Here is a 12969-nt window from a genome sequence, read left to right on the forward strand (position 1 = left end):
CCCCCACAGAAGGACTTAGTTTTTGGAGGGTAGCTCCTTGTAGTACAGGCTTCTCCCGCTAGTTGAGTGTTCTAGGAACCCACTGGCATCAGTGAATTCTTGTTTTAGAGAATTCTTTCAACAACTTGTCTATCCACGATGAGTGCATCTGCCCGCACTATGCTGTGTGTTCAGCAGTTTTTGACCAAAAAATGACATGACCCCGATGTCCCACCTTCCTTATTCATCCAGTCTTGCCCTGAGTGATATTTTTGTTTGTTTGTTTCCTCGGATGAAAAAGTTCTCAAAGAGAAATGTTTTGCCAATGTGGAAGAGGTGACACAAAAATGGCAACAAAAGCACTACAAGGCATCAAAATGAACAAGTTCAAAAACAATTCTGAATCGTGGAAAAAGCATCTTGATAGGAGTATTGCATCAAATAGAGATACTTTGAAGGTGACTGAAGTTTAAATATGTAAGAATAAATACACATTTTTAAAAAATACATTTCAGATTTTTGGGGGCTCCCCTCATATGGCACATAGGCACATACTTTGGAAAAAAAAGGAAGCCAGCAGAAAATATCCCTGAAAATGCTCAGATTGTGTGCTTAGTAGACAATGACTATAAACCAGCAATTATAAATAAAACATGTTTAAAGAACTAAAGGAAACTATGACAATGACATCTGTCATATAGAGACAAAATTATTTTTAAAAACTCTGAAATTAGCTGGACTCGGTGGCTCAGCCTGTAATCCCGCGCTCTGGGAGGCTGAGGTGAGTGGATTGAGCCCACGGGTTTGAGACCCTCCTGGGTAACTTGGCGAGACCTCATCTCTACAATAAATCAAAAATTAGCTGGGCGTGGTAGCGCGCACCTGTAGTTCCAGCTACTTGGAAGGCTGAGGCAGAAGGTTCTCCGGAGCCCAGCAGGTCGAGGCTCCCGGCCACTGCACTCCAGTCTGGGTGACAGAGTGAAACTCCAACTCAAAAAAATAAATAAATAAAAATAAATAAATAAGTTGTAATCAACACTGATATCTATAAAACTCACTGCATTGAATCTATAGGGCAATTTTAGAAACATTGACATCTCAGCAACAGTGAGTGTCCCAATTCCTGAACATGCTGTATCTTTACATTTATTTAACCCTCCTTTAATTTCTTATTTATGGTTTGTAGTTTTCAGCAGTCAGATCCTATACATATTTGTGTTTATTTTTTGGTGTTATTATAAATGGTACTATTTTTAATTTTTTATTTCCAATTTTCTTTTGCTAGTATATAGATATATGATATGTTTTGTATATTTACCCTGTATCCTAGAATTTGATAAATTCGTATATTAATTCTGGAAACATTTTATTTCTTGGAATTTACTACATAGACAATCAAGTAATCTAAGGACCCAGACAGTTTTATTTTTTCCTTCCCAATCTGTGTGCCTTTTTGTTTCTAATTGAATTGTCTAGGATGTCCAGTATGGTAATAGATGTGGTGAAAGCAGACATCTTTGTCTTGTTCCCAGTCTTGGAGAAAAAGCATTACATCACATCTATGTACACACATCTCAATTTGGACACTTCTTTTTCATTTTCATCAGAAATAATTGTGTTTATTTAAGTCATATAACATTTATAATTAAAAAAAAATTTGTGTCTCTAAGTTATTCCAAGGTTACTTTTTAATAATTGAATCAAATATTAATGTTTAATTAAATTAGAATAAAATTGAATATTCAGAAGGAGCTTATAAGATGTCACTGCTGTCCATAAAACAAGAACAAAGCTGAACAATTTGAAAGCTGATCTCTCAGAGGTCTGAGGTGTTCAGGAAACTGCTGCCGCTATAATTGAAGTGGATACAGAGAATCCACTTACTAGAGTAAAAGCTCAGGAACAAAAAACTCTCTTAGAATCATTATCAGGGTAGAAAAACCTAAATGGTACACGACAAATTGCTAGAGGTTCAATGTGATCAAATTTCAACAATAAAAACTCAAGAGGAGCCAGTCTCAAGGAGGCTTCTAAACCTTCTTTAGGACCCTCACACGTTTTCAGCATGTAGAAGGGAGAAAAATCTTCTAATGCTTCTGGCAGCAGGAGGGGAAATATTTTGAAGTATGCACAGAGCATTCTGTTCTTTTTTTTATTATTATAAAGATGTGGGGTACAATTCAGGTTTAGGTATATAAACATTGGTTATGCAGGTACCCTTGTTGATGAGGTATGGCCCTCCCTCTCCTATCAGTTTCCCAAAACTGCCAATCCCACCCCTGCTTCCCTAACAGTTTCCCACTACTGCCAATACCTTTTTAATAGTAATATAATAATTGTTCAAGGTCTGCTTATGACTGAAAACATAGGGTACTCTGTTCTTTGTTTCTGTGAAAGATCACTGAGTATGATTAACTCTAAATCCATCCAAGTTGCTGCAAAGTCCATAGGTTTATCCTTCTTTATGGCTGCCTAATATTCCATCGTGTATATGTATCACATTTTAAAAATCCAGTCCAACTTCAATGGGCAACATGATTGGTTCTATGTTTTTTTTATTGTGAATAGAGCTGCAACAAACATACGTGTGCAAGTATCTTTTTGTAGAATGATTTGAGTTCCTCTGGATATATTCCCAATAGGGGAATTGCTGGGACAAATGGAAGGTCAATTTCTAGTTCTTTCTGAAATCGCCACACTGTCTTCCAAAGAGGTTGCACTAGTCTGCATTTCCACAAGCAGTATGGAAGCATTCCTTTTTCTCCACATCCTCGCCAGCATCTGTTGTTATTTTTTAATTTTATTTTATTAATGATGACCATTCTTACTGGGCTTAGGTGGTATCTCAATGTGGTTTTGATTTGCATTTCTCTGATGATGAGTGAGGCTGAGCACTTTTTCATGTGTCTATTGGCTGCCCGTATGTCTTCTTTTGAGAAGTGTTTATTCATGTCTTTTGCCCAATTTTAATGGGGTTGTTCATCTTTTTCCTTTCAGCATGTTTGAGTTCCTTGTTGATCCTAGATGTTAGGCCTTTGTCAGATATAGAGTTGGCAAATATTTTTTCACATTCTGTGGACTGTCTCCCTACACTCTCGATGGTTTCTTTTTCTTTTCTTTTTTTTGCCGAAGCTCATTAGTTTGATGAGGTCCCATGTGTCTATCTTATTTCTTAAGGTATAGGCATTTAGGGTTCTGATCAGGAATTGGTTGCCATTTCCAATTTTCATAAGGGCGTGTTCTGCGTTTTCTAAGATTCGTATAGTTTGAGGTTTTACGTTTAGGTATTTGATCCATTTAGAGTTAAATTTTGTGTATTGTGATTGGTAGGGGTCCTGTTACAATCTTCTGCATGTGGTCAGCCAGTTTTCCCAGCACCATTTACTGAATAGGTTCTCCTCCCCCCAGTGGTTGTTGTTGGAGGATTTGTCAAAGATGAGTTGGTTGAGAAATTGCTTCCGGAATCTTTATCCTGTTCTATTGCTCTATATGCCTGTTCTTCTACCAAAACCAGGCTGTTTGTAGCCTTGTAGTAAAGATTGAAGTCTGAAAGTGTAATACCTCCTGCTTTGTTTCTTTTGCTAAGGATTGTTTTGGTTATTTGTGGTCGTTTGTGTTTCCATATAAATTTCTGTATTGTCATTTCCAGTTCTGAGAAGAATGGTATTGGTAACTTAATGGTTATTGCGTTGAATCTATAGATTGCCTTTGGTAGGATGGACATCTTAACAACGTTGACTCTTCCTTTCCATGAAATGGAATACTTTTCATTTGTTTGTGTCTTCTTGGATTTCTTTGAGCAGTGTTTTGTAGTTCTCATTGTAAAGGTCTTTCCTTTACAATGCTCTGGTTAGGAAGATGCCAAGGTATTTCATTTTTTGTGTGGCTATTGTGAATGGCATTGTGCCTTTAATTTGGGTCTCTACCTGCTTGTTGTAGGTGTATAGGAATGCAACTGTCTTTTGCACATTTATTTTTTACCCTGAGATTTGCCAAAGTCCTTTATCAGCGCAAGCAGGTTTTTGACAGATTCTCTTGAATTTTCAAGGTATAGGATCATATCATCAGCAAAGAGGGATAACTTGATGTCCTGTTTTCCTATTTGGATACCTGTGATTTTCTTCTCTTGTCTAGTTGCCCGAACTAGGACTTCCATATAATGTTGAAAAAGAGGAGTGATAGTGGGCAACCTTGTCTTGTTCCAGGTTTCAGGGAAAATGTTTCCAATTTTTGTCCATTTAGTAATTTGTTAGCTGTGGGTTTATCATAAATGGCATTTACCATTTTGAGGTATGTTCCTTCTGTACCTAGGTGTTTGAGGGTTTTTATCAAAAAGGGCTGCTGTATTTTATCAAAAGCTTTTTCTGCATCTAATGAGATAATCATGTGGTTCTTGTTTTTACATCTGTTGATGTATTTAACATTTATTTATGGTCTGCATCCTGGAGATGAATCCTACTTGGTCATGGTGAATGATTTTTAAGATGTGTTTTTGGGTATGATTTGCTAGAATCTTACTGAGGATTTTTGCATCTATGTTCATAAGGGATATTGACGTATAATTCTCCTTTTTGTCGTAACTTTACCCACTTTGTGTATCAGTGTGATGTTAGATTTATAAAATGATTTGGGGAGAATTCCATCCTTCTCAATTGCCTGGAATACTTTCAATGAGATTGGTATCAGCTACTCCTTGATGTTTTGTAGAATTCTGCTGGAAAGCCATTCGGTCCAGGACTTTTTTGGTAGGTAGTTTAGGTATGACAGAGTCAATTTCCTGGGTTGTTATTGGTCTATTTAGTGTCTCAATGTCTTCTCGTTTCAACCTGGGGAGGCTGTGTGATGTCAGAAAGTCCTCCATTTCATTTAGGTTATAGTAATCTCTGATAATCTTTTGTATTTTTTTGGGATCAGTTGTGATTTGATCTTTTGTATTTCTGATTGTGTGACCTTTTCTCTCTTTTTCTTGGTCATTCTGGCTAGGGGTCCATCAATCTTGTTATTTCTTTCAAAGAACCAGCTTTTTGTTTTGTTGATGTTTTCTATGATAATTTAATCTTCTATGTCCCATATTTGGGCTCTTATTTTGGTGATTGGATTCTTCTGCTAATGTTGAGGTTTTGGTGATCTTCTCTTTCCAGCTCCCTTAGGTGATTTGTTAGGCTCTCCACTTGTGATCTTTCCGTTTTCTTGATGTGTGTTCAAGAGATATAAATTCCCCTCTCAGAACTGTTTTCATGGCATCCCAGAGGTTTTGGTGTTTCTTCATTTTCATTTGTTTCCAGGAATCTTTTAATTTCTGCTTTGGTTTCAGTGTTGATTCAGTAGTTGTTCAGCATCATGCTGTTTAGTGTCGAAGTCTTTGTGGGTTTTGGGGAAATGTTGTTGGTGTTTATATTTATTTTTATTCCATTGTAGTCTGAGAATATGCATGGCAAGATTTCAACCTTATGGAATTTATTTATGCTTGATTTAATGCCAAGGATGTGATTGATCTTGGAGTGCATTCCATATGGTGACTAGTAGAATGTATATTTTATGGTTGTTGGGTGGAATAATCTGTAGTTATCTATTAAGTCCTTTTGGTCAAGTGTCAAGTTTAGGTTCTAAATCTCCTTGTTGACTTTTTGCCTCAATGATCTATCTAGGGCTGCTAGTGGGGTATTCAAGTCCCCTGCTATAATAACGTTAGAGTCAATATCTTTTTTTAGTTTACTTAGTAGTTGCTTTATAAATGCTGGTGCTTCTGTGTTGGGTGCATATATGTTTAGGATGGATATTTCTTGTTGATGGATTGAACCTTTTATCATTATGTAGTGTCCTTTTGCATCTTTTTGAATTTTTGATAGCTTAAAGGTTGTTTTGTCTGATATTAAGAACACAACTCCTGCCTTCTTTTGTGATTCATTTGTCTGGAAACTCATTTTCCATCCTTTAACTTTGAGTCTGTGTGTGTCCCTTGTAGTGAAATGAGTCTCCTGGATGCAGCAAATAATTGGGTCATGGTTTCTTACCCAGTTTGCCATTCTGTGTCTTTTCAGTGGTGCATTTATTCTGTTCACATTCAGGCTGATTATTGAAATGTGATTGTTTATCCCTGTCATGGGGTTCTTATAAAGTTTTTTCTTCATTTGCATATTCTCTTTTGGGTTTGGGGTTGACATATGTGTGTGTTTTCAAGTTTCTTGTTGCACTGTATTCTCTTTTGCTGTTCTCTTGGGAAGTTGTGGCCATTCTTTTTTCTTCTTTTTTCTGTGCTTATTATCTTTTTAAGTGTCTCCTGTAGAGCTGGTCTGGAAGCTGCATAATCCCTTAGGGATTGAATGTCTGGGAAGGATTTTAATTCTCCATCACCGATGAAGCTGAGCCTGATTGGGTAGGAAATTCTTGGTTGAAATTGTTGATCTTTGAGGACTTTGAATATAGGGCTCCAGTCCCTTCTTGCTTGTAGTGTTTCTGCCGATAGGTCTGCTGCTATTCTGATTGCTTTTCCTTGGTAGGTAGGCTGACCTTTCTCTCTTGCTGCCTTTAGGATTTTTTTCTTTTGTGCCTACTTTGTGTAGGTGAATTACTATGTGTCTAGGGATTGGTCTTCTCATTTGATGTCTTTTTGGGGTTCTCTGTATTTTTTGTGTTTGGCTGGTCACATTTCTGGTGATATGGGGAAAGTTTTCTTTGATTATCTCCCAGAATACTTGCTCCAAGGTGTTCTCCATTTCCCTTTTTTTCTTCTGGGATACCAATCAGCCATCTATATGCACATCTCTTGTAGACTTTATTCTTTCTTTCTGAGTTTTCTTTCTGTTTTTTTTTTTTTTTTACAGATTGGGTTAATTCTATGATCTGGTCCTCAAGTTCTGAGATTTTTTTCTGCTATATTAATTATACTTTCCATATTTGTCATCTTGTTATTTATTTCCTGGATGAAATTTTTATTGCCAAAATCTCTGTTACAAGTTCTTTCAGTGTTTCATCTTGTCTTTCTTGAGTCTTATTCACTCTTTCCATCCATTCCCTAATCCCTGTCATATTCTGGAGCCAGTTGTTCATGACTTCCATTATTTGGGCTCTGAGGTCTGATTTTTCAGGAGTTTTATTTTTGTTACATGTGAAATTACCTGTGGTCTTCCATTGGTTTTTCCTCATTTGTGACAGATCTCCTGCTTTCCTCTTTAGTTCCATTATTCAGTATCAGTGGGAGAGGCTTTCATGTCTGATGTTTGCTCAGCCCTCTATTCTTCCCTGATTCAGGCTCTGAATTTGTTCTATTTTGACACAGGACTGTGGGTGGGAAGCTTTGCTGTCTCTTGTAGTTTTGAAAGTCGAATTGGGTAGAGGATGGGGAGCTAAGATTCAGGAACTACTTGTAAATCACAATGTTCACTGATTGTGCTATGTGTTCCCTGAGAACCACTCCCAATCATCACTCTATATGACCATGTGATGGGTGTGTATGTGCCCTCTGAGTCTAAGATACAGTGACAGCAATGAGGAGTAAAATAAAGCCAAATAAGATGGGCAAGAATCTTTTTTAAAAAAGAAAAAACCCACAGAACCATGAAAGCAGAAACCAAAACAAAAAACAACTAAACACACACACAAACACACCCCCAAAACCAACTGGAAAAACAACAAAGTAAAACTAAACAAACAACAACAAAAAAAACCCAGGAAGACTAAACACACACACACACACACACACACACACACACACACACACACCTAGCACAAAATTAATGGAGAAGAAAAAAGAGAAAGACCAGAAAAAAAAACAAAAGAATTCAGATTGAACGTTCACACATATGTTCACACACCCTTAAACTAAAAAAATAAAAAATAAAAAAAGAGAAGAACAAAAGAGCAAAAACAAAACAACAACAAAAACTGAAAGATGAACACCCAATCATTCACATACACACATAAACAAAAACAAAAGAAGAAAAAGAAAAAAGGGGCTGCACAAAGGAAAAATATTTTTTTAGATAGATGATCTAACAAACAGGCAAAAAAACTTTTTTAATTAAAAAAATTAAAAATTAAAAAAAGAAGAAAAAACCCCGCCCTCTTGTGGCAAGTTCTGTTATTGTTCCTCTCATTTGCTCAGCTATCTCCTGCAGAGCTTCTGCCTCTCTGGCTCTCTCCCAGTGTCAGGAGCAGGGAAGGAGGAGTGGCAGTGGGGGTGGATGGGGCTTCAGTCCTCCCCTCTCACTCTCATATGGTCAGGGAGATCCCCTCTTATAGGGAGGTACAGGATTGTCTCTTCCTCAGGTATGTACTCACAAGGAGTGCCCCAGCCAGGCCTATCCTGGAATGAAGTTCTCTTGCAACTGAGGTCCAGGTTCCACCTGGGTTTGTCCTTAGTTGTGCCCAACCTGTGTGGGTCTGACATTCAGAGGACTGCCAGGGAGGAGGGTGGGTGGGTCAGCCCTGGACTCACCACTGATGTCTTTGGAGGTCTTCCTCATCCTTTTCTAGTCACACCCTTTGTCCCACAACTGGATCAGGGTAGGGGGTGGGTTGCCTGAGACTCAGCACTCATAAGGTCTTTCCCAAGTTTCTGCTTTAAGGATATTCCTTCCGGGTCACAATCAACCCCTGAGTAGTTGATCTGCCAGTTACAGAGATCAGGTCTGTTGCTCCATAGTACGCAAGTCAGAGAGCCCTATTTTCCCCGCCCTATTTTCAAGATGGTGCCAGGGTGCCTCTTATCTTCTCTGGTGGGACTCTGACTCTGGGTTCCTTCCACAGCCCATGCTGCCAGCGTCCAGCCAGGCATTACAGTAATGAGACAAAGCTTGGAGCTGGCAGTCTCTCCTGCTGCAGTGGTGAGGCAGAGCCTGGAGCTGGTAGTCTCTCCTTGCCGCTTCTTTGCAGGAAAAGTTTTATCCATTTTTTAAAAAAGTTGTGCTTGGCTTCTGTGACTTGGGGAATGCTAGGAACCAAGCAGAGCAGCTGCAGCACCAGCTGCTTTGCCAGGAGGGACCTGGCCACTTGGTTACGAGCCCCCACTTAGTCAGTCTCTCCCAGCATTTTCTTCCCAGGAAGGGGTTTGTTGACTTTTTTAAAAAAATGACGCTTGGCTTCTGCATCCCAGAAATCGCTAGGGTCCAAGCTGAGCAGCTGTGGCACCAGCTGCTGCACCAGGAGAGCCCTGGCCACCAGCTCCCTAGTCCTCACTCAGTCACTCACACACCCACTCACTCACCAGCACATACACAAAATTTTCCATACACTCACTCACTCACACCAGGGCTCACATAGTCTGACTGGCTCAGCTGCCATCTTCCTGACACTCCCCACATTATTATTTCAATGACTTTATGGGTACAAGTGGTTTTTGGTTACATGGATACATTGTACAATGGTGAAGAAACCTGGGCTTTAAGTGTACAGTGTACCCAACTAGTGTACATTATACTGGACACGTAATTTTCCATTTCTTATCCCCCCTTCTATCCTCCTCTCTCATGAGTCTCTTATGTCCATTTTACCATTCTATATGCCTTTAAAGACTTGCGTACTGCAAAATACATTATTTTCTTCTTTTTCATGACTACAAACATATACATATGCATATATATAATGTGTGATATATGTGTGTATATGTATCTGTGATATATATTAAACTTTCTTTATACATTGATAGGTTGATGGACATTTAGGTTGATTCCACATCTTTGCAATTATGAATTATGCTGTGATAAACACACAAGTGCATAATAACTTTTTCCCCTTGGATACATAGCCAGTAATGACATTGTTGGATTGAATGGTAGATCTAATTTGAGTTCTTTGAGAAATTTCCATACTATTTTCCATAGAGGTCATATGAATTCACATTCCCACCAATGGTGTATTAGTGTTCCCTTTTCACCACATATACACCAACATCTATTATTTTTTGACTTTTTAATAATGATCATTCTGCTTGGGGTAAAGTGGCATCTCATTGTAGTTTTAGTTTACATTTCCCTGATAATTTGTGATGAGCATTTTTCATGTTTGTTGGCCATTTGTATATTGTTTCTGGAGAATGTCTGTTCATGTTGTTTGCCCACCTTTGCACAGGATTATTTGCTCTTTTCTTGCTGATTGTTTGAGTTCCTTGTAGATTCTGAGTATTAGTTCTTGTCAGATGTATAGTTTGTGAATATTTTCTCCTATTCTATAGGTTGTCTATTCACTCTGTTGATTATTTTTTGAGCAGCCTTTTCCCCCTGCTCATATTTTTGTCTTGTTTTCCCAGAATTCTCAGTGATTTTGTAAGGTAAACAATTGCCTTCTAGTATCTAACAGCCTTTCTACTTAACGTAGCCAAAATCATTTGATGCTGCTTAAAAATAGAAGCTATCATTATCATGGGTCCTGGGTGCCAAGTTGAGGGAGAGGTAATAAAAGATGAGATGTTATCTCTGGAGTCATGTCTGGATCCCCTCTTTCTCTCACACCCTACATACAGTGCATTAGCAAACTCTACCCTCTCAAGCATGGAAATAGATCACAAGTCCATCATCTTCTTCCCAACTCCACTGGTTTGGCTGTGTCTGAGTCAACATCATCACCTGCAGTAGCTGCCTAACTGGTCTCTGCTTTCATATCCATCATACAATAGCCAGCGCAAGCCTTGCAAAACATATCAGTACATGGCACCTACTCACCAGCTCCCAAGGACCTTGGTCATTCTTAGGGTAAAAAGCAAGTCTTCACTTTGGCTCACAACGGCCCACAGAGTCTGGTCCTCAGAATTCCATGGCCTTATCTCATTTACTCTTACTCTGCCTTCCTCCTTCACTCCAGCTGCATGAGTCTCCTTTTGGATTTCTGAACACCCACAGTCTCCTACCTTATGACTGTTCTTAACTGTTTTTCTGGAAACACTCTCATCCCAGACACCGGTGCAATTTGCTGCCTCACCACCTGGGAAACCACTCAAGACCACCCATTTCAGCTCCAGTCATAGAATGCGTATCCTATTTCCCTGCTTTGCTTTTCTAACATCCTATATCATTTGCTTTTTTATTAAATGTATGCATTACTGTCTACTTTCCTTGCTAGAATGTAAGCTCTAAGCAGGCAGTAGTGTTTGTCTCTTTTGTTTGTGGATGGATCCCAAGTCACTGAAGAGTATGCTGGTACTTGTTGGATATTCAATAAATATTGGTTGAATAAATGAAATATGAGGGAAAATGTAATCAGGTGAACAAGTTTGGAAATGGAATAATAGAAACTGTGAACAATCGAACTATCTTTAAATAGAGTGGGGAGCATTTGGAATTGGAGGTTGTGATGACAGAAACCAGGAAAGCAAATTTAGAAGAAGAAATGATGGTGGGGAAAGGTAATGAGTCAGCAAGATTGAGGTTGAGGTATTTTATGGAGTGGTCCGACTAGTGGGAAATCACTGGAAGTGGGATGGCAGAAAAGAAAATAACAAAAAAGTGGCTGGGCACGTTGGCTCATGCTTCTAATTCCTGCACTTTGGGAGGCTGAGGCAGGAGGATTGCTTGAGGCCAGGAGTTTGAGAGCAGCCCAGGCAACATATTGAGTCCCTGATTCCACAAAAACATAATGACAAGGAAGCAAAAAAAAGGCTATTTCAAAGTTGTTTCTGTGCCTCACATTGGTGTCAGACACGATACACAATAAATTTGCTATTTTCGACTTTCTTGAGTTCTTTGTTGACCTTTTGGGGGCTGGGTAAAGATGAGTATCACGGAGGAAGAAGTTTGGACTACAGTATTCTCAATATTAGGGCACACACACAAAAGAACAACATAAAGACATAGACTCTACAACAAGAGTTTGATGCAGATAGAAACCTAGGCGAAGGTTATTAAGTGAACACAAAACCTGCAAGCTTAGGTGGAAATCTCGGACAGGGCACTGCTCTTCTACTGGACCTAGAGGAGATACGGCTGTATATTTTCAAGTGACCCTAGATGGTTATAGTCCCATGACAGTAATAATAGTGCCTTCTCTTAGGGACGTCGTGGGAATTCGTGAGATGACGAGGGTGGGTGCGCCTGGGCAGAGCTGCTTTTCGCCGGTTCCTTCCTAGCCCAGTGGGCGGTGCTCAGCGCGCCACGAGGCAGAGTTTATAGGTCGGCGGGATGTTGCCAAAGCCTGAGATTTGGGGAGTGACATCAATGTCCGCGGGCGACACCAGCGGGCGGAGAGAGAAGTTCTGAAGGATGGAGGTGAAGTAGAGAAAGAGTTCCATGCGGGCCATAGCCTCGCCCAGGCAGACACGCTTTCCTGCGGACACAGGGGAGGGCAGAAGGGCGGGTCACACCTGCACGGGGCTGGGATGTGGGGAGCTTCTGGACTGAACGCCCCACAGAGCCGCAGCTGCCTCGTCAGTATCTCAGGGGTCATGACTGTACACCTTTACAAAAGGTTGCTGTATAGGCTTAGTGGGTTCCAATATTTAGTGCTCAGCTAGAACATGCCACTGATAGGGCTCAACACGTGGCAGCTACTTTTCTGAGGGCTGGGATTTCATCCCCTTCCAAGGTGGAGTGGTTCTAAGGGGGTCTGTGAATGTTAAGTTTGTGTTCAATTCTGCACAAGTTTATTAAATGTCTATTAAGTGCCGGACACTGGTGAGAAAAAAAAGTGAAAGCTCACACTTAAATGACGCTTGCTATTTGTGAGGTACAAACTGTTTGGAGAGATTAATTCAAGTTAGCGAATTTGGATTCATGGGGGAGTTGAAGTAGCTCACCCAAGGCCCCACCCTTCGTAAATGGTGGAGTGGATCTAGTTTCCCAGCCAATGCTCCAACTCCAGGTTCTATCTGACGTAGACCTAGAATGCTTTTGCGCAACTTGGATGGACTTAGAAGCTATAATACACAGTGATCTGTTGCAGAAACAAAGAACTGAGTATAACCTTGAACAACTATCATAACACTATAAGAAAAGGATCGGCAGTAGTGGGAAACTGCCGCCAGGGGAGGGCAGGGGTGGGGTTGGCAGTAGTGGGAAACTG

General features: G+C 39.8%; 1 protein-coding gene across 1 annotated transcript in view; it reads right to left on the reverse strand.

The window, feature by feature from the left end:
• Positions 1–12052: 12052 nt before the first annotated feature.
• Positions 12053–12969, reverse strand: part of LOC103255067 (cytochrome P450 2G1) — an 11379-nt gene continuing 10462 nt past the window's right edge. The window contains exon 9 of the mRNA XM_008053035.1: positions 12053–12234. Coding sequence (XP_008051226.1) covers positions 12053–12234 — 182 coding nt within the window. The remainder of the gene's footprint in view (positions 12235–12969) is intronic.

Source organism: Carlito syrichta, unplaced genomic scaffold, assembly GCF_000164805.1.
Source record: "Carlito syrichta isolate Samal-C Ts95f unplaced genomic scaffold, Tarsius_syrichta-2.0.1 Scaffold287782, whole genome shotgun sequence".
Lineage (NCBI taxonomy): Eukaryota > Metazoa > Chordata > Mammalia > Primates > Tarsiidae > Carlito > Carlito syrichta.